The following is a 26,701-nucleotide window of genomic DNA, read 5'->3' as shown; positions in this document are numbered from 1 at the left end:
AATTCCTCAAGATGCTTGAGACAAACTGCAGATGTAAGGCTGTGCAGGAATTACAGCACTTTGAAATTCAGATGAACACACCCAGACATTCATTATACCAATCTAGCCGGAGTTGCCATGCCTACGCTAGGAACAGCCAAAACACATCTAAAGGAGCTTCCCATTTCCTTTCTACAGCCTGGTGCTGTGAGGTAGCTCCAAGCAGCACAAGTTAACATCCTGGCACCTTTATATCATTCACACTCATCCAGAAGCTCCTTCATATGTAGTTTTCCTCTAATATCTCTAATTTGGGAACAGCAAGTCACAGGAGAGGGACACAAACAGCTCCTGACAAAAGACACCTTTTGCCATTCAGCCTGCATTTGGAAAGTCACTGTGGCTACGTTCTGCATGACAGTGGAACAAAGAATATATTCAAGCATTATGCTGAATATATTTAAAATTGAATTGTTATGAATATAAACTTGTTTTGATTAATTACTTTAACACATATTTGTGTGTTTGCTACAAGCCATTCTTGGACTACGTGTCTTAACAAGGAAGATTTCTAAGGGTACACTGGTATGATTGTTAAGAGAAGTGTTTATTCAGCTTTTAACTTTTTGAGTTAAGATTTAATACTGCTCCTGTTTGTGATGCTCAAATGTGCAGGTCATTTTCCATCTCCCACTTTTTGAGAGAGTCATCAAGTAGAAACAGTTATTCAGGGAATGGATTACAACAAAAATGGCAGTTTAGTAAGATTTTGCCCCATAACAGACAGAAATCCTTCAGCAATACTTTACTGAGGTCTCAGCTGAAGGGTCTGTATCACAGTGCTGAGAAATACTTTTACAAAGCAAGCAAAGAACATTTAACTTTGGGGCTGAAAAAAGGAACGCTGATGTAGAACAGGACAGAGGAGATCAGGTACTCAGCTAAAAGCCATGAAGCTTGACTTTAGGAATTCATGTTTCTCTTATCCCACAGGACATCAGATAAGATTTCATGGCTTTCCATAACAAAATTAAGACAGTGTAACACACCTGAATTTGCTGCAGGGATCTTTTTTAGTTAGGCTAATCCCTTCAAAACTGGTTCCAATTTACGAAAAGCGAAGCTGCAGCAGAAGAGAGGAACTGGACCAAATTGGAGAGAGGGAAGAACAGAAGATAGTCACCTCTTCCAGTGCCTACTATTTCATTTAAACTCGATTCATTTTCTTATAAAGATATTTACTACTTTGAAAGATAATGAAATATTTTCAGAATGGTTTTGTAATATTTGCCCTGTTTTGATATTGCCCAGGGAATAACTGTTACCACAGGTTTGGAAGTTCTGCTCAAGAAGGAAACCATTGACAAAAACTGGACATTCGAACTCCCACTTGAAGAAAACTTATCTTTTTGGGACTGCTGGCAATTGTTTTAATACTCCTTGAAGCATAAAGAAGCCCTTCTAATACAGATCAATGTCTGCAAGGGTCAGATGCCCAGACAACACTTTTGAAGTCAATTGAATAGTGAGATTCCCCCCCCCCCAGTTCTCCAAAGCAAAAGGCACACTGTGATATTAATGCCAAGGGCTAGTTTGGTATCTTTGAAGGATGATGCACCTACTTAATTGCTGACCTAAGAACATTAATTTGCAGAACTTTGACTGATATGTATAATCCCCAATGCAAGGTCCAATTAAACAGTTTTAAGCTATTTAAGAGTTATTATTTCAACTCAAGTGTTCAACTGCAACCTTACAGTTCCAATGCCCACCCTGCCCAGGGTGGCAGTTCTTCTGTCCCTCTCTGGTTTATAGATTTCTAAATCACTTGCTCCCTTACCCCAACACACTGAAACTCAGCTTGAATTTATGTTATTCTTCACAGAAAAAAACATTGCCACTTGTACAGCTTTTGTACAGCAGCAGCATAAAGGCAAGGAGATATATTCTTTTACCAAAATAAACTAAGCAAAGACAGAAAGAGGATTTACAGCATATAAGAGACTGGTAGCTTCAGAATCTGGGTTTGTTTTCAATCCTACAGGCAAAAATCACTACAGCTATACATAATTAAGGAAAGAAGGTAAGGACACTTGACATGTTTTTTTTCTTCCTGAAAGGGGCTAGAGAAAAACCATGAAATTTTAAACCCCACCACCTCTAGAAACAGCAAACAAAGCACTACATACTTAACCTAATTATAAAACTTATCTACAAACAGCAACCAACTTCCTACTGGAACACACTTCCAAAACTAGATTTGCATATCAATTAATGGCACAGAAATGAGGTAGCATTTAGTGTAGCAGAACATGGAATAGCAGAGGTGAAGGTAACAGACAACCTTGCCAGCTAGCTGAAAATATGAATCTGCAGATGAAAATATGCATTTTTATATTGGTGTGGCATCCCAAGGTCATAACAGAATCAAACTAAGATCATTATTAAGTGTAACAAGCTGATACTGATGAGCTTATTTGTATGCAATAACAAAAACCTAACATCTACTTTGTACCTTCAATCCAAACTGTTTTTCACATCAATAGGGAGCCTGAAGACAACAAGAAAAGAGTCCACAATAAAATCCCCTTCACCCCATATTTACTTTGGAATAACCATGACATTTCTGTCCTTGACTGTCAGCTCTTATTTTAATATTACTCACATTTTGGTTTACTTTCTCAAGCAGCATTACTTTTCTTTGAAGACATAATACACACATTACATGTTTGGAATTTATTTCTTATATTGCCATACCATTATGCTGTATAAATGCTGCATGCTCCAAGTTATTCCTTACCTGAGCTACTTCCTAACTTTGATATTTAAACTTCCCTGTAATTTTTCACATCCAGAATTTCTTTCCCTTCTGTTTGCTTCCTAGTTTACAACCATTCTATTCCAAGCTTTCATAGCCTATCATCCCTCTGAGGGTAATTAATTTAGAAAATAGCATAAAATTTGTCACAGCCCATCAAAAACTATTAGAATTGGACACTATGGTGCACAGCCAATCTTTACCAATAATACACAGCAGACAGTCAGGCAAACACAGGGATGATTTAATAGCTTGCTTTTGGTCACTGAAGCAGAGTCTTTTCTGAACTGCTTCCACCCATGAAGCACCTCAGCAGTCTGCAGGTCTCTTCACAGTCACAAGCTATGGAGGAAACTTTAAAACCAGCAGGCTGAGACTTGCTCCCAGGACTGGTCCAGCAGCTCCTCAGAGATGTTTAGCCTGGGATCCCTGAGCTACAACTGAAATGGAAAGAGCCACTTCCTTCAGCCTTTCCAAATAGTGCCAAAGGGCACTTTGGCCATTCAACCTGAAACCACAGGAACAGAATCACAAAATGGATGAAGGGTGGGACCTCTGGAAGTTCTGTAGTCCCCCTGCTCAAGGTGGGGGGGTCACCCACAGCAGATTACTGTTATCTGGGTTTGAGCATCACCAAGTACAGGGAGACTCCACACCCCATGTGTCTGCTACAGAGCCCAGAACTAGACAGAGCTCCCCAGATGGGTCTAACCAGGGTTGAGTAGAGGGGTTGGATCATCCCCCTTCTGCTGCTGGTGATGCTCATCCCAGTGCAACTCAAACTGCTGCTGAATTGTCTCTGCCACAGGAGTGCATTGCTGGGCCATGCCCAACTGATCCACCAGCCTCACCTCTGGCTGCTGGACAAGCTGAACAAAAACACCACCTTTTTTCAGGTTCCTACTTCAGGTATGGGGTCTACCCAGTGGTAACAATATTGTCTTGAGATATTGAGACAAGACTGGTGGTGGGGACATTGATCAAAATTACAGGTGAGACCAGAGGAAATAAAGATTCCTTTGGATGAGAGAATACCATGGCATTTTGTAATCTCTACAGCAAAGTTACATTATTAAACATTAGAGAATATTTCGATGCTCATATCCTTCAGCAAGAAAAGAACAAAAAGAAAAGGAGAAGTTGTCTTATTAAACCAGCAAAACCCCAAATTCTGTATAATGACCAAATCCCAGTATCTGATGCTGTAAAAGCTGTTCACAAAGAGGACCACCACACAGTAAGAAAGACTGAGGGAAGCCTGATCCTCATTAAGCCAAAACAAACTTTAATGATGACTAAAATGCATAATTTGAGCAAACTAGAAGAAATATGGCCTCAGTGCATTCAACGGGCAACTACATTCTGTGTTATTCCAGTTACTTCAATATTATGCAAATAAAAACTCTTAGGCTTGAAGGCATAAGGTAAATAATCTTATTTAAAACTATCTTTGTTTAAGCATAAAATTTCCTATTCAGCAAACAGAATGAAAAGCTTTAAGGCTTCACAAGTGCAATGCTTTGTACCACATGATCTTGCAGTGTATCATGACCGACTTCCATGCTCGTGTCTGAACCAAAGGTGAGTGTTACTTAATCAGGCGTAATAGAACTTGCTTTGAAAGTGAAAATATTTCCATAGTGCTTTTTCAGCAGACCTAGTAGGTACAGTAACATGATGATTCAGCAGAGATGAGCTCCTGCTCAAAACAGAGGGAAACATCTACCAGAAGTGGAAGAGCTGCTGACCAGTCAGCTGCAGCTATCCCAGCATAACTGCCTTGGGTCTTTTGACTCCCATGCATGGGCTGTATCTTTAGTGAGGCACAGCAGCCTCTTACAGTTGATTTTTTCAGGACTATTTCTTATTAATACTTTGTAACCTACTTCCCCTCTCACTTCTATTCAACCTCTACATGCTGTTTCCTATTTGGCTTGTACTGAGATCGCTGGTGGTTGAACAGGATCAGACCAGTAAAGCAGCCAAGGAATAACAGAGACCTGTGACAGATACAATCATGTTACAAGACAAAGAACAAGTGCATATGCTCTAATTTAACATCAGCAACAAAAATCTCTTTCCCCTCAACAAGCTTAGAGAGCTGTTCACTATGCCACCTAAGAAAGGTGAAGTATGGAAGTCACATAATACAACTCAGTTCTCAGCATCTTTACAGACAGAGTTGCAGAAGAGTTGCATCCCTTCTGGAATCAGGAATATCAAAAGAACTTATGATTCAAAGATTGCTCAGGATCAAATAGCAAATGCTACCTAAAATTAGCAGAACATGATTTCTTTAAATAAACAGCAAATTGTTAAAGAATGTGTTCAGTGTCCCTGTGGCTGTCAGAGGACCACAGTGTGGATTCACTGCTCTGCATAAAGAAGCTACACCAAAGTATGCAAACTCCAAGGACTTCATAACCCACTGTGAGACCAAAGCAAAACCAACTAGTGAAAAGGAAAGCAAGTATCATGGAATGGTGAAATAAGCAAAGCAGTAAAACCTTTCTATGGACCATACAAGATAAACTGGCTACTAAAAAACCCAAATCGTATCAAAATATATTTTACCAAATAAAAAGCAGCTTTCCTCTCAATGCATTAAATAGTAGGATGATACAATAGAACAGTTGCTCCTGCAATCAGCATATGCTGTTCTGCTCAGTCTGGTCACCTACACATATCATCTGAGTGTGGCTAGACAGATGGGAAGCTCCACCAACTGCTAAATCAGCAGCCTAGAGACCTCTAACAAGAAATTCTGTATGACATTTGAGAATTAATCTGAGTTTTAAGAGGGCAAGGTGTTTATCTAAGAGCATTTAATTTGTGACTAAAAACTACACCTTCAATTTTTACTCATTTAATACAATAAAATACAATTTACGTCGAGTCAGGCGAACAAACTCAAGCCTAAAAAGATTAACAGATCAACGTCCTAATACAGAAAAATGACTGCTACAAGGCTGAAGGAGCTTTTTTTCTATTTGCCAAGTTGCTCTTTCCCACCATTTTGTTGGTTAGTTCCCACTGCTGCCCACCTCGATGCCGCTTTGCCTGGCCAGCTTTACAGCTGTGTTGTAGTAGCCGCAGCGCAGGAGGTGCTCCACCATCATCCGATCCATGCGCTTCTTCTTCCACATGTTTGCAGCAGCTGGCTGGTCACTACTGTGCTCTTTCAGGTGTTCAATCCTGCGTTTGCACAGCTTTGCACTTTCATCTTCGGCCTGGATTGATTCAACGGCCTGAAAAGTAAAAGTTAACAGTGAAGAGGGATGCATTTTCAATCTCCAGGGTAATTGTTTGTAAGCACCCTTTACATAGCACTCTATATAGTTCATTTAGAAACACATTTAACACATTTCCTATGGTAGTGCATAAGTTTGAGCATGGCTGGTCCAGTTCTGAGACATTCTTGCACAGAAATAGGTTCTGACTTATTTGACATTATGAATATATACATTTTTCTGCTTGATTTGCAATTTGTCCAAAACCAGCAAAGTATCACCTGCAGCAGCAACTGCTGGAATAGCCTGCAAAGTGCTTTGTGGGGGTTTGCAGTCACCTGGTTCAAGCATTTGAAAGCAAAATTTCCACCTCTAACCTATGTATGGCTCCTTCCTCCAGCAGCTGTCCTGCTGAATTAGTTCTACTGAGGAGTGATGCAGAGTAAACCCACATTACTTCTGATACACTGGAGCCATTTTAATCAGTCATGCAATAATGAAAATTATACAAACAGTTGGCCTCCTGGCACCTGTGATGCAAGGACCTAAGAGTAGTTTTTTAAAAATCATCAGTTTTGTTAAGGTGGTACTGTTTTATTTAACTCTGCTGCTGTGGAAGCATGAATCCACTGTTAGGGAGCCTTACTTAGGAAAATACATTTGCCTGGGGGAATGACTTTTTTAAAGCAACATATTGGCACATCCAGCACGAAACACACACCCCAACACATCTCTACAGTTATTTTTTTTTATTAAAAAACAAGCACTCAGCTCATACTTGCTTCCCTTCAGCCTTAAAGTTACATGGCTGAATGGTTATGCTGCCGATTTTTCCAGGCAATTTTATGACAGACACCTCATCACTCCAAGCTTGCTGACTCAGTACACAGCACGTGACAACTCTGGGTCATGCCAGGCTACAAGAACTCCAGAAAGCTGGCAGTACCTTTATATGCTTGCTAAGGTAAAGGCAAACCAGCAGAGGATGGTTAGCACCTTTCCCACCTGGAATCCATCCCCAGTGATGCAATTGCAGGTTGGGTTGCCTTGTGGTGGTGACTTTAAACTCGCTGGCTTGGGTTTCAATAACTGCACAGGAAGGCACAGGCAGGTTTGTCAGCCCAGCACAGCCCAGATCACCTGGCGGGCTTTTGGCAGCCCCCCTGCACTCTGTGCTGACACAGCTGCCTTCCCAGCACTCAAGTTATTCAGGCTACAGTGTCATTCTTGGATAACAGCTCCAGCCCTGGCAGCACAGGTTGGTTCTAGTTGTGTTTACCAGGCCTGCCTATAGAGACACTTTTTCTGGAAGGATCAGTGTTTGAAAAGCAAAGTGAAATAAGAGAAAACTTGTGCAAGAAACTCCCACCAAAAATTTGCCCCAATTAAGCCTGACTCTGATCTGGCCCTTGATACCCAGCTCAAGTATCTAAAAACTTAGTCACTATACACGAGTCTTTTACTAAAATCCATGTAAACATTTGTACCTTGAGTTATTTTTATTACTGAAGTCTGAGTTCTATTACTGAATTTAGCTTTATTTTGTAACATACAGTTTGGAGATAAGTACTTTAAGTTATAAACTGAGCCTTTTCCCATTCAGCAAGCAAAGAGTAACTCAAGCCAAAGCTCACTTTCACTTTTTAGATGTCTGCAGTGTTACCAGATGTGAAGGTAACCTTGAGAAATATTCTGAATACAACTAAGAGAATTCAAGCCAGCCAGGCACAAAGGTTAGACCCTTTCTCATTCCAAAGGGCTCTGCTTATATGGGTTTGTATCTGGACTTACACAGCTCTTGCTGGGTTTTTGATCCTTCTAGCACATTCAGAAAGGCTACAGATCCTTTTCAAAACTCTCTGAACCAAGTCTATCTGGACCTACCCCGCTGGACATTAATAGAACTTGAGGGAACAAGCATACTAACAGGATAGAAAGGGAAAACCACAAAGGCCTAGGTTTCCCCAGGATCGTTTTCAGAACCCAAGAAACCTGCTGTGTTGAAAACCTCTCTTTTAAGAGTAAGGTGTTAAATAAAGGAACCATCTAATTCTATTATGGCCATCTCAGCAGTTCATCAGATCCTTGTCTAAGCACAGGAGGAAACAGAGATCCCACAGGGTCCAAAGGCCCTAAAGAAAACAATCATTTTGCTTGGGGCAGAGATTACAGAGATACAGAGAAGACAGTTGGGAGTGAAGGGTTTGGAACAGAAACAAGACCTTTGTATTTCAGAAGACTTTTATTGTTAAACAAATTTTTTTTTTGCCTTTTGTTATTTCTGAGCAGCTACAAGATTCTCCACAGTCTTTCAGGCAATCAAAAACAAATGAGCAATTACATTAAAATGGAGCTTTGCACCCAAAACATTAAGCAATGCCTTCAGACACACCCCCACAGTCAGTAAAGATTTAACAAGTAAATAACTTTCACTCCTCCACATCATTACTACACACCTACAAGCAAAACCCAACACTTCTCTCAGAAATAGCACTTATTTCTTTCTGTAAGTAATGGAGAAGTGAAAAAAACACATATCCTTCAAGACCTCTTTAAGTCTCACAATCCAAAGATGAAAAGAGCAATTAATTTATGAAGTCTTTTGCAGAAGAGCTTTTCAACCCAGCTGACTTGTTCAAGCAGAAAACCCCAAATCAACACACATGACAGTGTTATTTTCATGTTACAAAGCTCCAAGGTATTTTGATGCTTCACTTAATACTGTCTCAAGATTTATATCTGTTGGTTATTTCATTTAAGTTTTAATGAAATGACTCTGCTACTATGTTTCATCTGTTTATTTTTGGAGAAGCACTGCTTTAAAGTCAGGCGACAGAGCTATTTTCATTTTTCTGCAAGACTTGTTTCAAGTAAGTGTTCTGATGACTCTCAGGATGAATAATATTCCCATCCAAAATAAGGATGGCTTACACTTCTTTTTCTAAGAACATATACATCTTTTTCTAAGAAAGATGTGGTAAAGGCATGAAAGGTTGGCTGTATTTTGTTCAAGCTTAACAGTTAGAAGCAGGTTATCTTGCCAAATTTTGTTTAAAATTCCCTTAATATTCCCTAGGAATCTTTCAGCTTGCAAGTTTAGTGTTTATAAAAAAAATTTCAAGTAACAATTCAGGACAACTTGCACTTGCTTCTGCAAAGAAGCCTCAACACTGCTTACATCTATTCCTGCACTGGAGGTCAAACATTTTTCAGCTTCATCTTCTACCTGTTTTGCTCTTTGAGTGATCAATTAATGCTACTGGCACAAAGCTTTCCATTAGACAAGCAGGAACTCATACAAATCAATTCATTTTGCTACTAATTTTTTTTTGTGGGTAGCAAAATTCCTTTTCAGGACTAAAAATACATATTAATTTTACCTCTCAACAGAGGTTTGTTATGCTTAGTCGTGGAACACCGAGCCACATTTCACACGCTTCCATCAACGCTGCCTCCGTACAATCCTTAACATCCACTGGTCAGATTATGTGACCAATCCATCTGTTCTAGAGCAAGCTGCTGTCACAAGCATTGAGGCCATGTTGCTGAGAACGCAGCTGCGATGGGCAGGGCACGTCTCAAGGATGAAGGACCAACCACTGCCTCCCTAAGATCCTGCTCTATGGTGAACTTGCCACTGGCTGCCGCATGAGAGGAGCCCCGAAGAAAAGATACAAGGACTCCCTGAAACAACATCTCAGCCTTGGCCATATTGATCTCCATAACTGGTCTACTCTGGCCTCAAATCGGGAGGCCTGGAGACACACCATCTATAACGCAGCTGTCTCCTTCGAGAACACACGCAGGATCACTCTTGAGGAGAAAAGACAACGCAGAAAGAACCATGCCTTGCAGAATACACCATCTAAGGAGTCTTTCTGCTGTGCCTTTTGCAGTCGGATTTGTCTGTCACGTATTGGCCTCATAAGCCACCAGTGTGCCTGTAGCAAATGTGGATAGTGCCTTCCCAAACCTTCGTTCGCGAAGCCCAGCCATGATGGAACACCGAGCCATATTTCACAAGCACAGCAAAGCAAGATTTCAGTGTGCATTCCAAGGCCTGCATTTGAAGTGCCAGTAACACTCGTTACCTGGAGAAGAAAACCCGAGCAGACAGCACTGCAGGAAACTGTTCCCGTTCGCTCTGCGAAGACCAAGCAGAGGAGGCAGAACATCACTTACCTTGCGTTTCAGGACGCTGAGCTTTTCAACGACTCCGTCCAGGAGACTGACCACTGAGTCCACAGCAGGACAACTGCTCAGTGTCTTCTCCAGCTCTGCCACCACCATGGTGACGTGGCTGGTCTCCCGGTCAATGTTCTTCTGCGCGGCCCGGAATCGTTTGTTCAGTGTTTCGTACGGCACCTGAACGGGGAGTATGAAGGCGTCAGAATTTCTGTGTTTAAAACAGTCAGGTCCTCTAGAGTTCAGAGAGACTGATGATTTCACCCGATGCACCCCCAAAGCACACCTCGGGTCCAGGAGACTAGAGGTCATTAATTGAACCTGAGTTCTCGTATCAAAGCCCTTATTTAAGGCCTCTCAGCAAGGACCTGACACTTCAAAGATTATGAAAAAAATGACAGGACATAAATACTGTAGTTTCTTTTCTGGTACCAGTTTTACCTATCCTGCTTTGGCTGTGGCAAGCACTGATGGAAACAGTCCAGGGAGAACAGAAAGCAAAGACAAATGTGTCCCTACAAAAGGAAAGCTACAAGTTAAACTACAACCAAGAGATCACCCTTCAGCACTTGATTTTTTAAGTTTACATTTCTTTCCTTCAGGAATTCATTAAAGAAAAAGTTACCTTTGAGAAAGCATGTATAATGCATATTGGCTACTAAAAACCATATATATAGTACACCAACAGTTCTTTAGGAAACCTAATAGGACTCCTGCATACTTCTGTTCACAAAAGACTACTTTTGAACATTACTTCCACTGGGACTACAAGGAATGCCAAGAGAAATTCCATGTAAATTTTCATAGTGATAAAACCCTGTATGACTAAGTTGGTTAAATTCCTCTCACCCAGGCTTCATTCCTGGGTGAGATCAACCAGTCTTGGAGGTCTCCTGCCCTACTTGTTCCACACCTTTATGGGACAGTTGTATCAAAACTGCTACTGATGGCAATTAAGGACACATATATGGGAGTAGTCCACAGCCTGGTGAATGATTTGGGAAAAGCTTCCAGCAATTTGGACAGGAAGGTCTGTTACTTCACAGAAACGGGAATTTTAAAAAACATTCCAGTGTTGTACACTTTGATTAATCTGAATCTTTTATCTTGAAAAACTCCATGAGAAGTTCTTTCAGGTAGTTATGATAAGCCTGATTGCTTTTCCATTAATCAAAGGCATAATTTCACCAGCAATCAGATTACACAGGTTAAAGGTAAAACAGGAAACGCGAATCAGGGCCCTGTTTGGTACGTATCACCTTTATGTTTGATTACAAATCTTTCAAGCATATAACTTCTAATCAATTATATCAAGGTCTCCATTTTCCTCACTCTAATCTTTCATATGCAAGAAAGTGTCCCCAGGGGCCAGACTCCTTTGGGGCTCCATTAGGGAAGAGGTTACTACATTAATCACTGCAGTTCCCTATTAGAGAACAGTTTGGTTCAGAGTCGCTTTCCAAGACTTTGCACGACCTACAGTAGGTTGTTTTTATTTGTAGTAGAAATGTAACACAAGGATACTCCTGATAAGATATGAAAGGGCTCTCTTCTTCCTCTCAGGAACACTGAAATGATCTATTTAATGGTTTTTGGCATCTCAAACTAAGAACTAAACAAATGTCAGAACGAGCCTTTAGCACAGGAAGCATCAAGCTAAAATAATTATTTTCCTTATACATCTTGCCCTAAAATCCCAGCACTACACCCACCCAAACCTCAAACCACATAAACCATCACAATTAACAGGCTTCAACGCCTACTTAGTTGCCTATATAACCATCTTTTATTCCATCTACAACTCTCACTCCTCCATTTCACAAAAAGTATGAAACATTTTAGAGCCTCGTAGACAGAAGGGATGTTTTGGGGGGCCGTTATTTTGACATCTCAAGCTTTTGAACATGGAAACTTTTTTCCAAGACTTGATGTCAGACAGCATTAAGGCAACTTTTTCGCTTTCCTCCCCCTACATTTTTCTTACTGTTCACTGAAGAACATTTCTGCAAGCATTTCATTAATCAGCTTTCCATGCCACACTGCAAAGCTACATCAATCAGAACTTGCACAAGCTACTACTTTTTGACTACAGGAAGTGCTTTTGTTAAATTTTGAGCAGGACACAGATCTAGTCAGTTTGAAAAAACATCTATGTTTAATCTCCCTTTTCCCTAGTTCCTTATCTGCAGTTCCTATTGCAAGAGCAATAACAGCTCCAGTTTCCTGTGTTCCATCTCTTTAGTGTGCAGATTTCTGGCACAGTTTTTGTGTTCGTATGACATTTAGAACAATTGAACTTTCATTTTCAGCTGGCATCATTACATATCATTTAGAATGCATCTAGGTGCAATAGGTTTTTGAATATTGTTTTATTTTTTTCCCCTCTACCCTAAGAATGATCTGACTATCCCGTGTGGAAGAGGCTGTGAGTTGAACTGCTCTGCCATATACTCTGAGAAGTAAATAAAAAACATATTGCAAAACATAACTTTAGCAAGGGAAATGAAAGGTACAACGAAATTATTTGCATAACTGAAGCTGGCAGTAAATACTCTTTACCACAGCTTTTCATAATTTGCACAAGCACTTGTTTCTTACTATAGAGCCATCAGTTTTTAAGAGAATATTTGTAAGTTGTCCCCAGGTACAGCTTTCACACTCTCTTTACAGGACTAGATTCTATGAATGCCAAAATTTAGAAACTGCAACTGCTACATTCCTTTCAGAGAAAGCATTTTATCTCTACTTTGCATCTTGATCCACTGGTTCTTTTGTTACTCCTGCAGTTCCAAGGCTCCAAAAGATTCTGCTGCCCAGTGCTGGTTTGCTTTACTGCAGGACTCTTCAAAAGTTACAGGCTCTATACCAATAAGTTCATTTTTTCCCTCCAATAATGAAAGTAAATGGAAGGAGAACGTAAAGTTTTCTGGACAATGCAACTCTAAAAATTCTTAATTACGATTCACTTTAATTTTCAGTTCCTGTTTAGAAAAAAGTGAACACCAAACTTTTTGGATCAAGAGACAGGTGCAAAATTTAAATATCATTAGTTGTTAGAGACCTTCAGTCTTTCCTGCCAGTACCATTCTGTGACCCAGCCTGAATTACAAAGTCTTTAGGGGAAAAAGTGACCTACAGAACTCTGCCTAGGGAAGCATTACTTTAAGGAAAAAAGAATGAGTTACTAAACATCAAAAAAATTTGAAATAAAGCAGCAAGTACTGACCAGAATGTGTTCTGTATAAGCACAATACCAACTTGTCTGACTCGTTAGAGCTTGAAAAACCACACCCAGCTGGCTCATACCATGAACACACAAGGGGATACAAAGGAGAGTTGTAAAATACTAGTGGGCAGCACATTTAAATCCAGTGTCACTAAACAGATTCTGCTCCTTTTGTTCATCAGCTTCCACAGCTGCAGACACATTATTCAACTTCAGCATGTACCAAACCAGGTCAAACTTAAATCTAGTGAAAAGGAATTTGACTGAAGTTAGAATAGCCTACACAAGGGGTAAAATTACAGTAACATAAGTTTTTCCAAGATCAAAATTTTGCTGTGATATGAAGGAAAGTCTACTTGGCTGGAGGCTTCTGCAAATGTAGTGTGTCTGCTTCCAGGTGCTAAATGCCAACAGAGAGGCAGAGAAAACTGATTAACCTGATATTTTCTTCATTTCAGGAGTTACTTCACTCTGGTTTTAGAAAGCCAGAAAACTGGTGTGCTCTCCCAGAACACGCTCCAGAAACCTCTAGCTGTGGAGACAAGACTTAGGAGAGGATCCTTCTGGATCTACAAGCTTGAACTGGTGGAAGAGGAGGAAAGACTGCCCTGAGAGCCACATGTTGGTTGTGGAGTGCAGGCAGTAGAAAGCTGCAGAGCTCAGGATGTCTGAGGCAGTTTTTAAGCACACACTCAACTGTGATGTTTACTGCCTGACCTTCAGCCCAAAAAGCCCATGAATGCCAATAAGGTACCAAACCAAGATTGAAAGTTCTAAAATCATGGAGTGGCTAAAACTGTTCAAATTGGGCAACTGTAGGCAAACTTTTCACAAGCTACATCAAATGTAACTTGAAATACCCTTAAATATAGTGAATTTAATACTAAATACATTTTCATTAAAAGACAGTTTTCAATAATCACTAAGTGATTCCATTTTCTTGAGTTTTTTGAATACATATTAAAACCAGGGGGGAAAAAGCCAGCATTACATATATTGTAACCTGATGGTTAGCAAACTGTAAACACTTCAAGTGTTAATTATCAGCCTGAAAATAAATATTTAACAAAATATAAACAATATGAAGCCAACTGCATCCTGAGCTGCATCAAGACAAGTGTGACCAGCAGGTCAAGGGAGGCAACTTCCCCCTCTTTTCTCCCTCGTGAAGCCCCACCAGCAGTGCTGCAGCCAGCTCTGGAGCCCCAAATCTGAGAAAGACATGGACATGTTGGAGCAAGTCCAGAGGAGGCCACGGAGGTGATCAGAGGGCTGGAGCACCTCTCCAATAAAAACAGGCTGAGAGAGCTGGGGCTATTCAGCCTGGAGCAGAGAAGGCTCCATGGAGACCTTCTAGCACCTTCCAGTGTCTAAAGGGGCTACAGGAGAGCTGGAGTGGGGCTTTTGTCAAGGGCATGGAGTGACAGGACAAGGGAGAATGGCTTTAAACTGACAGAGGGCAGGTTTAGATTGGATACTAGGAAGAAATTCTTTACTGTGAGGGTGGTGAAGCACTGGAACAGGTTGCCCAGCAAAGTTGTGGATGCCACATCCCTGGAAGTGTTCAAGACCAGGCTGGATGGGGCTTTGAGCAATCTGGTCTAATAGACATGGCAGGGAGGTTGGAACTATATTATCTTTAAGGTCCCTTCGAACCAAACCATTCTATGGTTCTAAACCAGCCAATCCATTACACAGCATCCTACAATCCATATTGTTTTCACACTCATTATCAACATTTTAATGAGATTCTTCATTTTTCTTTTCAAGGTTTTCTAAATGTATCTATGTGCACACACTTAGTACTCCATCCATAAATCAAATATACAGAAATAGCAGCTGATCACACTCTCACCCCAGCTCTTGCTTATCTCTACAGGCTCACAGAACACTGGCTTTACAAACCTTGCAACAAGAACATACCATCTTACAGCCTTTAAAAATATTGAAGGGGAGAGGAGAATGCAAATCCTTTTCCCCTCACAGAAGTTCATTAATTATAGCGATCAAAGCTTAAAAGGCTTTGCTACCTCAGTGGCATTTATGTTGGTGGAAGTCAGACATTCAGACTGGACTCAGGCTCCTTTTAGCACCTTGAATTCCATTAAGCAGCTTAATGGCATTTCGAGAATGTAGCAAAGTTTTTGCCTTGTTGCACATTCACAGCTTCTCCAACTGACCCAGTCACTCACTCATTAAGCACCTGTGGTTTCCAAACAAATTGGATACACACACTGCCGAAGGGCTCTCTGCAACATAACAGACCAAACATGAACTGTGGCGAGGTCTTTGCAGAGGTGTTGTGGTCCTCCAGCCACAACGGAGGAAAAACAGTCACAGCTAGAAATCCAGCACTCATTACCATCAGAGCCAACACACACGTCCACTTTATTTATCTAGGGTTCAAATAAGTAACTGTAACTACAAGGGCTCTATAGAAACAGGAGAAGTATAAGAAAGATGAAGAAGAGCATCTACAGAATTGAGTTTGTGACCCAGCAACAAAGGAAAACAGAAAGTCTTAGTTCTAAATGCCTTGTCTTTACTGGTAAGGTCTTCTCCTAAGCCTTCCTGATCATCTATGAGCAACTGAGTCTGGGGAGAGAGGTACTATTCACACAAGAGGTCCAAAGCAAGCTGAAGACACAGAGGTACATGGGAGCAGAAGGGAAGGAGGGAGCTGACAGATGACATTGCAAAGCTGCTACCATTGCTGGAATGCCATGGTGAACAAGGGAAGTTGTCAGGGACTGAAAAGGGCAAGCTTCCTACCTCTACTCCAAAAAGAGAGCCCAGAAGATCATGGAAACTACAGGCTGGTCTGCCTCATCTCAGTTCTTGGGAAAGTTACATTAAAACAAAAATTCATATGGAAACCACTTCCAAGCTTATAAAGGTGGCTAGGAATAACCAGCCCAGATTTGCCATAACCAACTCAAGCTGGACAACACTGCTTTCAGTGATGGACTATCTCTAAATGGCAGGAGTGCACTGGTAGGCCTTAATAACAACATTAGTGAGGTTTTTCACACCATCTCCCTTGTAGCCAAACTGGGGAAATGTGGACTCAATGGCTGGAATACAAGACAGGTTAGGGACTGACTGGAGAGCCAAGCTCAAACAATAATGGTCGGGGGCTCAAAAGCTTCCTGGTGGCCAATTACAATTACTGCTTGATTCCCAAGGAATGTTATCAGCTCCAACAGACAGGTGTCATCTTCACCCATCGGCACCGTGGAACACACAGAGTGAGTGCAGTGCTTGGCAGTGCTGGGTGGCAGAGCTGCCATTCAGAAGGAACAACAAGCTGGAGAAACACACCAAGAATTCTATGAAATGCAATCAAAGGAAAAACCAGGGCCCTGCACCTGGCACTAAACCACCCCAGCCTTTGGCACACACTGTGGAGTAACTGGTGAGGAAAAGGTGCAGAGGTTCTGATGGACAGCAGGCTGGACATGAACCAGCTACAGACTCTTGTGGCAACGAAAGTTCACCACATCCCAGGCTGCACTGGCAAGACTAAGGGCAGTGGGCTGAGAGGAGTGATTGTTAATGCTCAGCACTCCTGCAGACTCATCTGGAATACTGAGTCTGGTTTTCAGGTCACTTCCCTCTCCTATTAAAGAAGAGATGCTGACAAACTGGAAGGAGTCCAGAAGGCTGCCACCACAACAGTGAGCTGCTTGGAGGATACAAAATCCAAGAGAAGCTGAAAGGGGCAGGCTTGTTTTACCCACAGAAGGGAAGGCTACAGGGAGTTGGGAGCTGATAGAAGGTTTCTACTACCTAAAGGTGAAGGTCATAGGTAAGAGCCAGCCAGACTTCTCTGAGTTACAGAGCAAAAGGGAAGGAGGCAGTTGACAGCTGGCACTGAAGAAAATTCCAGTTGGATATAAAGAAAAAAATATTTCAACCAGGAGAACTGGTAAGCACTGCAACAGCAGCTTACCAAGGATGGAAGGATGGAATCTCCACCCTTCAAAACTTTCAGAACTAGGCAGGGCCCTGAGCAACTCAGATTAGCTTTGAGGTTAGCCCAGATTCAAGCAGAAGCCTGAATTACAGTGTCTGCAGGGGTAATTTTTTACCTTAATCTTATTACTTCATCTCTAAAGGGACTGAATTATAGATCCCCATTGCTAATTTAAACCCCAAATACATTTTCATATGAAGAACTGAAAGGTCATATTGGGTAAGACCAAAAGTCCTCCTCTGTCACCATCTTTTCTTGAGCCAGAGATGGGAGTTTAATAGTAGAAACACCACAGAGTGTTTCTCACCCATGAACTCTGCTGGTTGCTGTTGACCTGACTTTTAGCACTGCAACATCCTGTGGTGAGATGTTTCACAGCCTCACAGTGTGTGAAGAAATACTCTTTGGTTTTGACTTGTCAACAACCAGCCTAATTTGAAACTCTTTTGTTCTTGTTTTGGAAGCAAAAATGGGAACACACTTTCTCCCACATACTTCTCATGTATCTTGAGATTGAAGAGGTTCCTTCTGAACTATTCTTTGAAGACAGACATTCCATATCTCTCCAATCTTGCCCTCCTGTAGACATTTTCCAGTTCTAGTACATCCTATTTCAGGATGAGGGAAGGAAGAAAATAAGAGTAACTCATACTTCTCGAGAGAAGCAGCAGCCATGGATTTTCATTGCTATTTAATGAGGTTCTCCATTCTTCCCTTTCCCAACACTTCTGTCCTATGTTTGTCTACATTAACCCAACCACTCACAGGAAACATTCACTACAACCTCGAGATCCCACTGAGCAATGATAATCATTTCTGACTCAGTTATTTTATATATATATATATATATATATATATAAAACTGGGATTAATTTTCTTTCCACCACACCTAAAAACTGTATCACATCACACTTGTGTATATTGAATTTGATCTATTTTAACATCCATTTAGCCTCTCATTCTTCTTCTCGAATGCTTCACACTTGGGCTAAATCTGTAATACCTTGATTATCTCAGTGTCATCAAGGAAACTGTTCCATCTCAGGACACTCTCTCTCTCTCTCTCTCTCTTCCAGGCTGCTCAATCAGTTGAACACCAGCCAGACCGGCAGAGATGCCAGCAGAACCCCAACACCAACCTTCCACCGTTACAGAGCTTGGCTACCAAATCTTGATGTTTGTTTCTTATCTTGCCCAGTACCACACGAGGTACTTCCCACATAAGGACTTCCGTGTTCCTTCTTGCAAGAGTTCCTGGTAAGGCTTATCTCCAAAAAACACTCAGTAATGCCAATGAACTATCAACCAAATCCACCTCACCACCTCCTTTAATATTTTAAAAAGACTCCAGTATTTTTACATGGCATGCCCTTTTCAAAAGTCACATTTAACTGATGTACATTATTCTGTATTGGATCAGTAAGGACAGTATTTCTGCATCAATAAGCCACTGGCTGGAAGGGAAAAATCAATTACATATATTAAGAATCTCACTAGAATTTTACTTAAGAAAGTAGAAGCGCTGAAGCAGTCTTCTACTTTGTCTTCCTTTCACAGCCATCCAACAAAATCCTCAGACTACTTCAGCATTTATCAGAGAGTTTCCAGAGAATTAGGGGGAGGATTGGACACAGGCTTATTTCTCCAGCCAAATAAGCTTTTTATAAAAAAGTGTCACATCCTGCATTTCTACTCCTTTAGAGGTGGAGGATGTTAGGCCAAAGTGTAATGGCCACTGTGTGAAACTTCAAATATCAGCTTGATGCTGCCCACAAGTTTTTCCAACCGGTACAGAGCAATATTGGAAAACTGAACCACACGTTTCTTTCAAAAAAATGTAAACCTTTAACCTCCCACAAGGCTGTAGCCTTACACTAGACCTTTAGGTCACATACTACAACAGGCTAATTTCCTTCTTTACTTATGCAGATTCAAACCTAAAAAACTCCAAATAAGAATGGAAACTACAACCCAGTCAATCTCTTTCAGACCACAACATTAATCAAAAAGAGTTTCTACCCCACAGTGACCACACATCGGAAACTAGTTCAGAGGCAGCAGAAAAGAGTAAAAATCAGTTTTTATAGTATCACTTGATTGTTGGAAATTACAGAGTAAAAGTGAGACTTCAAAAAAGTCATCACTATTGAAGGACGAATTATTTGGTGGTGAAAGTAAGACCATTTCCCAGAGTCCTGTTAACAGGAATTTTCAAAGGTTTATTTTCTAAAAACTGATTTCACAGAAAACACTGTAGACAACAGAAACAAACATCTTTTACACAGGTTTGCAGCTCTGTAAAAGAACATCCACTTTCCTTCTGTATTTGAAAGAAAGAAGTTAATTGGGTCTAGCTTTACAGCAGCACCAGCTCATATGCAGGGAACTTTTAACTGTATATCCTGACTTTACAGATGCCTGTGTGAATCATCCTTCCTCAATGTTACAGTCTCCTGGCTGAAAGCAACTCTTTGCCACATAAAAATGTGATTTTTAAAAGACACAAATACCTACATTGTGTATATTTTCAAATTAACTCAGTCACGGGCAGGAGGAATCGGAAAAATGTTATCAAGTACATGAAGTCACGTAACTAGTGGGAAGAAAAAAATAAGTTTCAAGAAATATAAAATAAAAGAGTCCTACCAGATTAGGTGGGGGGGAACCATTACAGAACTATGCTCTCCTTTCAAGGGTCAGAAAAATGATGTGCTTCCTCTCCTCAATTGTGTTAGCTTATAACACCTGAAAAGCACCAGAGATTTGTATGAATCTACAGGTCTCCAAGACAATTCAGTTGAAGACTTTCTGAGGCATAAAGAAGGTTTTTCAAATGCCATGTATCCTGCCCTTACACAAAAGCCACAGACAGGTAGGGAGCAGAAAGAGAAGTGCAGGGAGGAAGTTGCCTTTCAAAAAACTAGAAGCAAAGACAACTTAGTTCTACTTTGGGAAAGAGGAAAGGGGAAGTATGGCAACATGGAGAAAACAAGCATCTCCTGAAGAGTTTTAATAAATAAACAGTATCAAGAGGAAAAGTAAACCCTGCAAGAAACACCTTTGAGCATTAAGCTGTTTCCTTGGGACTAGAGTAGACCACCATGCTCACCTTCAACAAAACAGAAGTAGAGGACATCTATTAGACAGGACACCATTTGAAAAATGAGGTAGGATCCAATGAACTACTGCAAATTTTCCCTCAAACCAGCAACCATTAAGTATTTCTAATGCAGAATTACTGAAATTCTGTATTTTTATATACTTCATTTTTTCCTCTACAGTTCTTGGATTATTTCAGAACAGAGTCAGCATCATTATTTGGCACTGAACTCATCCAAAATGTAAAAGATATCACCACTTATTCACAGAGTGAAGTCTTCTGATGAGTAGCTCTTATCAATTCCTTGAAATAATACAATTTTCTTTGTTCTAGGCAAAATCAGAAAAGGAAAAGAAAGTTACAAAAAGGAGAAGTAGTATATTTCAGTAATGAGTGGTTTATAATAATGTCTAGATTTAGGTTTAATTAGGTGAAAGCATTAATATAAACTCTTGAAGAGATATAGATCAACACAGAATAATTTCATAAGCCTAAATGCAGTTGCAAGTAATTTGGATTTTTAAAAAATAACTCTTCTTAAAAACAGTTTCAGTGGTTTTGAAGTGTAAAGCTTAGCAGTTTGCCTTAGTTAAAAAAAAAGTCAGTTTTACAACTCAGGGAGTCAGTACTGCATATTCTAGAGCAGCTGTGTCTAGAAAGAAAGTATCATTATATTATTCAAAGCTGCTACTTCAATACAGGAGAGAATTAGCAGCAAAAAATCTTGACTATCCATCTGCTACACACATACTTAGTCAACAGAAGCAATCATAATCCTTCCAAATATTATCCTTTTACACAAACTGCAAGGAACTTATTTCTGAATACATTATGAACTTTTGAACGAGGCTTCCTACACGAAAATTAAGCCATTTTACAGTCACAGAAAACTGTCTTGCATCCTTATGTAAGCAGGGTGAAGCCATTTTAGAGCCCTGTCTAGAGCCACCCGCGGGACATCAGAGGCCAGTCCTTTCCAAGGCACTTGTTTGGAGCTGCCATCCTGGTCTCATGTCCTCAAAACACATTTCTTCTCTTTTTTTTCTTTTAGTAGAAATACTGGAGTACTAACATGAACCTAGGCATTGCTTCCTGTCCAAAGCAGCAGCTGAGTTGCTCAGCTAAGGTCACACAGCACGTTTGTGTCCTGAGAAATTCCCTCTGTCTGTTTTGATTCTCCTTTCTTCTCCAAATATTTGTTCATTTCAATCACGGTACCACCTCTTTAAATGAGAGAGGTCATCGTCCTTCTGTGTGTTTGCACAGTCCAGACACCATGGTACTGCCTGGAGCCTTTAGGCTAGAGATCCCATGGCCAATCAGATTGCTCCCAAAATTACCTGGTCCAGCTGAAGCGACAGCATTTCTCCTAAGACAAATAATTAAGGATTATTGATTCAAATTAGGAGACCCGCATCAGAATACATGAATGACCGAGGTTCTGCTCAATACATGATCCATCTGACTTTAGTTTTCACTAGTTTACAAGTCACATTAATCCAAGAGCACTCAAAAAAAAAGCTGAGGTGAATCAAGAGTAGGTTGTGATCCAGTTAAATTACTGGCTATCAAAATGAAGGTATCTTCACAAAAACTTGCCTTATTTAAAAAAGCAATAATGTATTCTAAGTAATCAGGTAATATAGCATATTTCACATTCTGGGATAGCAAACACTTCCCATACAGTTGCATCTCCAGGCTGTGAGCTGTGGCAGGCCAAGGGTACAAAGAGCAGTTTTTAGACTTTACAAGGACTGATGGGTCTTTGCCCTTATAGCAAATACCCATCTGCCAAAACAGTACTTCCCTAAATCTGTGGGCCCAAAAGGCACACTCCTATGCTGATTAACATAGGAACTACTGAACTGAAGGACAATGGGAAGATGTTTAGGGAGATAAAAATTGACACCGGGTAACCACAACATCCAGCAAGAGCTCCACTGCTATCACTCCAAGCAGGGAAGCATTTTACCTCCTATCACAATATCTAGCAAATGTTTGAAGTTCATCTTTAGTCCTGTTTCCCAAGTCTTGAAAAACATCCACTATGCAAAGAAACAAATGTTTCACCAGTGTTGCTTTATATCAACATTTAAAGACCCCAACATGCCAGCTACTGTACAAACACATTACTCCTACACCGGAAAACATACACAAACCACACTCACAAGATCACAGGCCACTGCCCTGTGAAAACACAACTCAAGTATGCTGCAACTGGGAATTGCAACATCAGCTAAGTGTTCACTTTGAAGCTACTAACAGGAGATCATCTGCGAGGTATTTGAGAATATCTTTGCTAAAGTATTTTCCTACAGGCACAATGGAGTACTGATAACCAAGCAATAGCTCTAGCTCACGGCCACACTGTTACTCACTGCCTTTTATTGTGCCTTCTTCTCACATTAATAATTTTAAAATATAGTTTGAGTGGGCTGGGGTAGAAAAGAGACCAACAGGAACCAACTCCTACTTCAGCTGCTTCACGACATCAAACTTCTTCTCAAGTCCCACAGTGTCACATTTTTCTCAAAACATGGTGTTTCTCAGAACAGAGCCCAGTGCAGAAGAACAAGAGCAGTACAAAAGATGTCCCACTTGTTTGCTGACACACACACGATGTGTCAAAACAGGAAGTGCATTATTCAGTGTGGACATTCAGCACACTGGGTGAGTCACAGCACCTGGTCTGAAGATGGATTTAGTGTAAGATGTAAGTGTTCACTATGGGTTAGTGCAGAGCTGACTTACCAATACCCAGCTTATTTTGCAATGTTCTGCTTGAAAAGCACTTCACAAATCAGGTAACAATCTAGAAAGGGGGCTACAAGGGGGTGGAGAGAGACTTTTGACAAGAGTGATGTAGCGACAGGATGATGGGGAATGGTTTCAAACTGACAGAGGGCAGGTTTAGACTGGGTGTTCAGAAGTTTTTTTATTGTGAGGGTGGTAAAACACTGGGACAGGTTGCCCAGAGAAGCTGTGGATGTCCTATCCCTGGCAGTGTTCAAGGCCAGGCTGGATGCTGCACTGAGGAACCTGGTCTAGTGGAAGGTGTCCCTGCCCATGGCAGGGCAGTCAGAATTACATATCTGGGGTTCCTTCCAACCCCAAGCATTCTATGGTTCTAACATCATTATATATACATTTTTTACACTGATGTACTTGCAGTGAACTAGATGTTACAAGCTGTTACTTCTGTCCTTCTCAAGTTCTGCTTGAACCACTTTCACTGAACTTTTCCTGCTACATGCTCAAAGTTTTGACAAAAGTACTCTGACTCATAATATCCAAATACAAAGTTATGTTCAGAACCAACTTACAGTGAAGCTTATAAATACTGGAAAAAATAAAGTAGAGCGATTAATTACACAAAAAATTAACCTTTTCTGCTTCTGTGGGTAAAGAAGTTGACCTGAACTGTTTGACATCTGCATCTGGACAATGGGTCAGAGTGCACTTCCAGTCTGCAGATGATACAAAACTGGGAGGGAGGAGTTGTTAATATGCCAGGTGGCTGTAGTGCCCTTCATAAGGACCTCAACAGGTTGGAGAAACAGGCAAACAAGAACCTCATAAAATTCAACAAAGGGAAATACCAAGTCCTACACTTGGGAAGAAACACCCACTTGCACTAGAGGACATTCTGAAGTCCCACAGCCTGGAAAGCAGCTTTGCAGAACAGAACCTGGGGTCCAGGTGGACAAGTTGCCCCTGACAGCAACATGTCCTTACAGCAAAGGCCACCAACAGCACCCTGGGCTGTGTCAGGAAACACTGCCAGGGGGTCAAGGAGGGTGACCCTTCCCCTCTACTTTAAAGAGGAGTTAGACCCACTCAAAGTGCTGTGTCCAGTTCTGGGCCTCCAGTACAAGAGAAACTTGGACATACTGGAATGAGCAAAGAGAAAGCCACAGAGATCACCAACAGATTGGAGCATCCGATATATGAAGAGGGGCTGAGAGATCTGGGATTGTTTAACTGGAGGAGACTCCAGGCTAGTCTGATCAATGTGTACGAATTACCTGATGGAGGGAGTAAAGAAGATGGAGCCAGACTACTCTCAGCAGTGCCCAGCAAAAGGACAACAGGCAAAGGGTATAAATTGAAACACGGAAAATTCCTTGTAAACTAAAAGATTACTGTTTTTTTTTTAGTACCACAACAGCAGTCAAACATTGGAATAAATTTGCCTATAGGGTGGAATCTCCATCTTGGGAAGCAATTGAGAACAGTCTGGACATGGTTTTGAGCAACCTGTTCCAGCTGACCCTGTTTTGAGGGCAGGCCTCTGGACTAGACTGTCTCCAGAGGTCCATCCTAACCTCAGCCATTCTGGGGACTTGGGACAGGAACAATGCACACTCCAGAGAAGCCAATTCTCCTATATGTTCCACTCTAACAGTCAGGTAAATATTCTATTTCCATGACAAACCAGTACCTTATTAAATCTGCTGTCAGTATTTCCCCTGCCAACAAAACAAGCCAAAGAGTGGCTCTGAGAAGGTGCTCAAGTATCCTGTGTTTCTACAGCTCTCCTGTTGATCAGCAGTTTCTTAAAGCAGTTGCAGTCCAGCTGACCCTAAACTGTTTGCCACAAACAGCCCAGATAAGAACATTTTCACAAGTGATCATCCCTGCTTTTGGGTCTCCCATCTTCCACTCTTGGGGTCTTACTCCATAGAGCTTGCCAGTTCAGTTTAATAATTACTCACACTTCTAAAGATATGGATGAATTATCCAGCTTCCTGTCATCACTTGTTTATTAGTGTTTCAGCAAAGAACTACGATAACAATGTTCACATTCATTCCTTGTCAGCTTTCATGTTACATCCTCTCATCTGAGACCAGAATTCTCTATCAGTAGGCTTTTAAAAAAAAAAAAAAAAGGATTCCACAGCACTTTGGTAGAAGAAGAGCTGACAACCTTCTTGTCCTTGAGAAGGGACTGGAGTGGGGAGGGGAAATATTCAAGTATTATTTTGTACACTAAAACAGCTTCCCAAGACTCAGCTGAAGAACTCTGTTTACTTCCCCTCAGCTGATGTGCTGAAGAATGGCTGAAGCATTTCCACTCCAGCAGCAGCCACAATTTAGCCATGGAACAGGGATTTCCCTCTGCAGGCTGAAGCACTCTTTCACATGAAAAGCACTCTGTGGAACATACTGTAAATGTAGAACTATTACACAACTATTATCTAGTGATGTTGGCATGAGGAAGCTAGAGGGAGGAAACAGGAAGGATATAAATACAAATCTGCAGTCTTTTATATTTTACTCACATAAGGGAAAATCACCAGTGTCCAGAGTTCCAAGAGAAATATCTGAGCTACTGTGTTGGTGAACAAAATTAAAAGTGATACACATTCATTTTACACAGCATTTGAATAAAGTAGAAATAAAAAATTCCCAGAGCCCACAGAAACTTGTGGGCACCTGACTCCTAAAGAACAAAATGGGATTTGATATCAACTTACTTCAGTAGACTTTAGCCTTCGTGCTCATTTCTCCCTGCTGCTTTTTCACTTCCACCACTAAAATGTTTTGATATATGACTCACAGCTAAGAACATTTCAGAGGACACACTCAAAAGATTTGAGCAGACACTGTTCTGACAGGTTTTTTAAACAATGAAAAATGTTGTTAAAGATTACAGAAACAACCCAGAAGTTGAATGGGTGCCGGGAAGAATCAATAAACACCACCTTTAATGGGAAATTAAGAGTTTCAGTGGAAGGGTGTCTCACCCTCCTACTATTTAGCTTCATAACTTTACAAACAACATTCCAATCTCTTATGTATATTTTTGTTGAGATTTTTTTGGGAAAAAGAATGCTTGTGGAAATAAAAGAATTAGTCCAAAATATTCTCTACCTTTTAAATAGCTGGCACCTTGACAATTGCTCTTAAGTCATAAGCAGCAAAACAAAAACTCACTGATCCTCACTGCCAGTCATTTTTCAGGAATGTAGCAAGCAAAGCTGAGATAACAACTGGGACACATCTAAAATGCAGTCTTAAAACGATCTTCTTAACATTAAATGCCTTCACATTTTTTCTGGCTGTGGAAAGTGCTAGAGAACTCTTTACAGCTATTTTAAAATATAAGCCTGACGCTGTCAGCTTTAAAGCACTTCTGGATGACAGAAAGGAGCCTTCATATGTAAAACGGGAATCATCACTTTGT

At 40.8% G+C, this 26,701-nt stretch overlaps 1 protein-coding gene across 6 annotated transcripts in view; it reads right to left on the bottom strand.

The window, feature by feature from the left end:
- The window catches only part of MAEA (macrophage erythroblast attacher), a 50,773-nt gene that overhangs the window by 22,583 nt on the left and 1,489 nt on the right, over nt 1-26,701 (bottom strand). For 4 of the 6 annotated variants that reach the window (XM_027662672.1, XM_027662673.1, XM_027662669.1 and 1 more), the window contains exons 2-3: nt 10,210-10,392; nt 5,842-6,045 (exon numbers count right to left, since the gene is read on the bottom strand). In XM_027662672.1, coding sequence (XP_027518473.1) covers nt 5,842-6,045; nt 10,210-10,317 — 312 coding nt within the window. In that variant the 5' untranslated portion in view covers nt 10,318-10,392. Of the gene's footprint in view, nt 1-5,841; nt 6,046-10,209; nt 10,393-18,417; nt 18,496-20,060; nt 20,160-26,701 lie in introns of those variants that run through there. The other 2 variants (XM_027662671.1, XM_027662674.1) reach the window with 2 other exon arrangements.

Source organism: Corapipo altera, unplaced genomic scaffold, assembly GCF_003945725.1.
Source record: "Corapipo altera isolate COAL_440 unplaced genomic scaffold, ASM394572v1 95, whole genome shotgun sequence".
NCBI classification, from domain to species: Eukaryota; Metazoa; Chordata; class Aves; order Passeriformes; family Pipridae; genus Corapipo; species Corapipo altera.
This window is presented reverse-complemented; position numbering and strand designations above follow the sequence as displayed.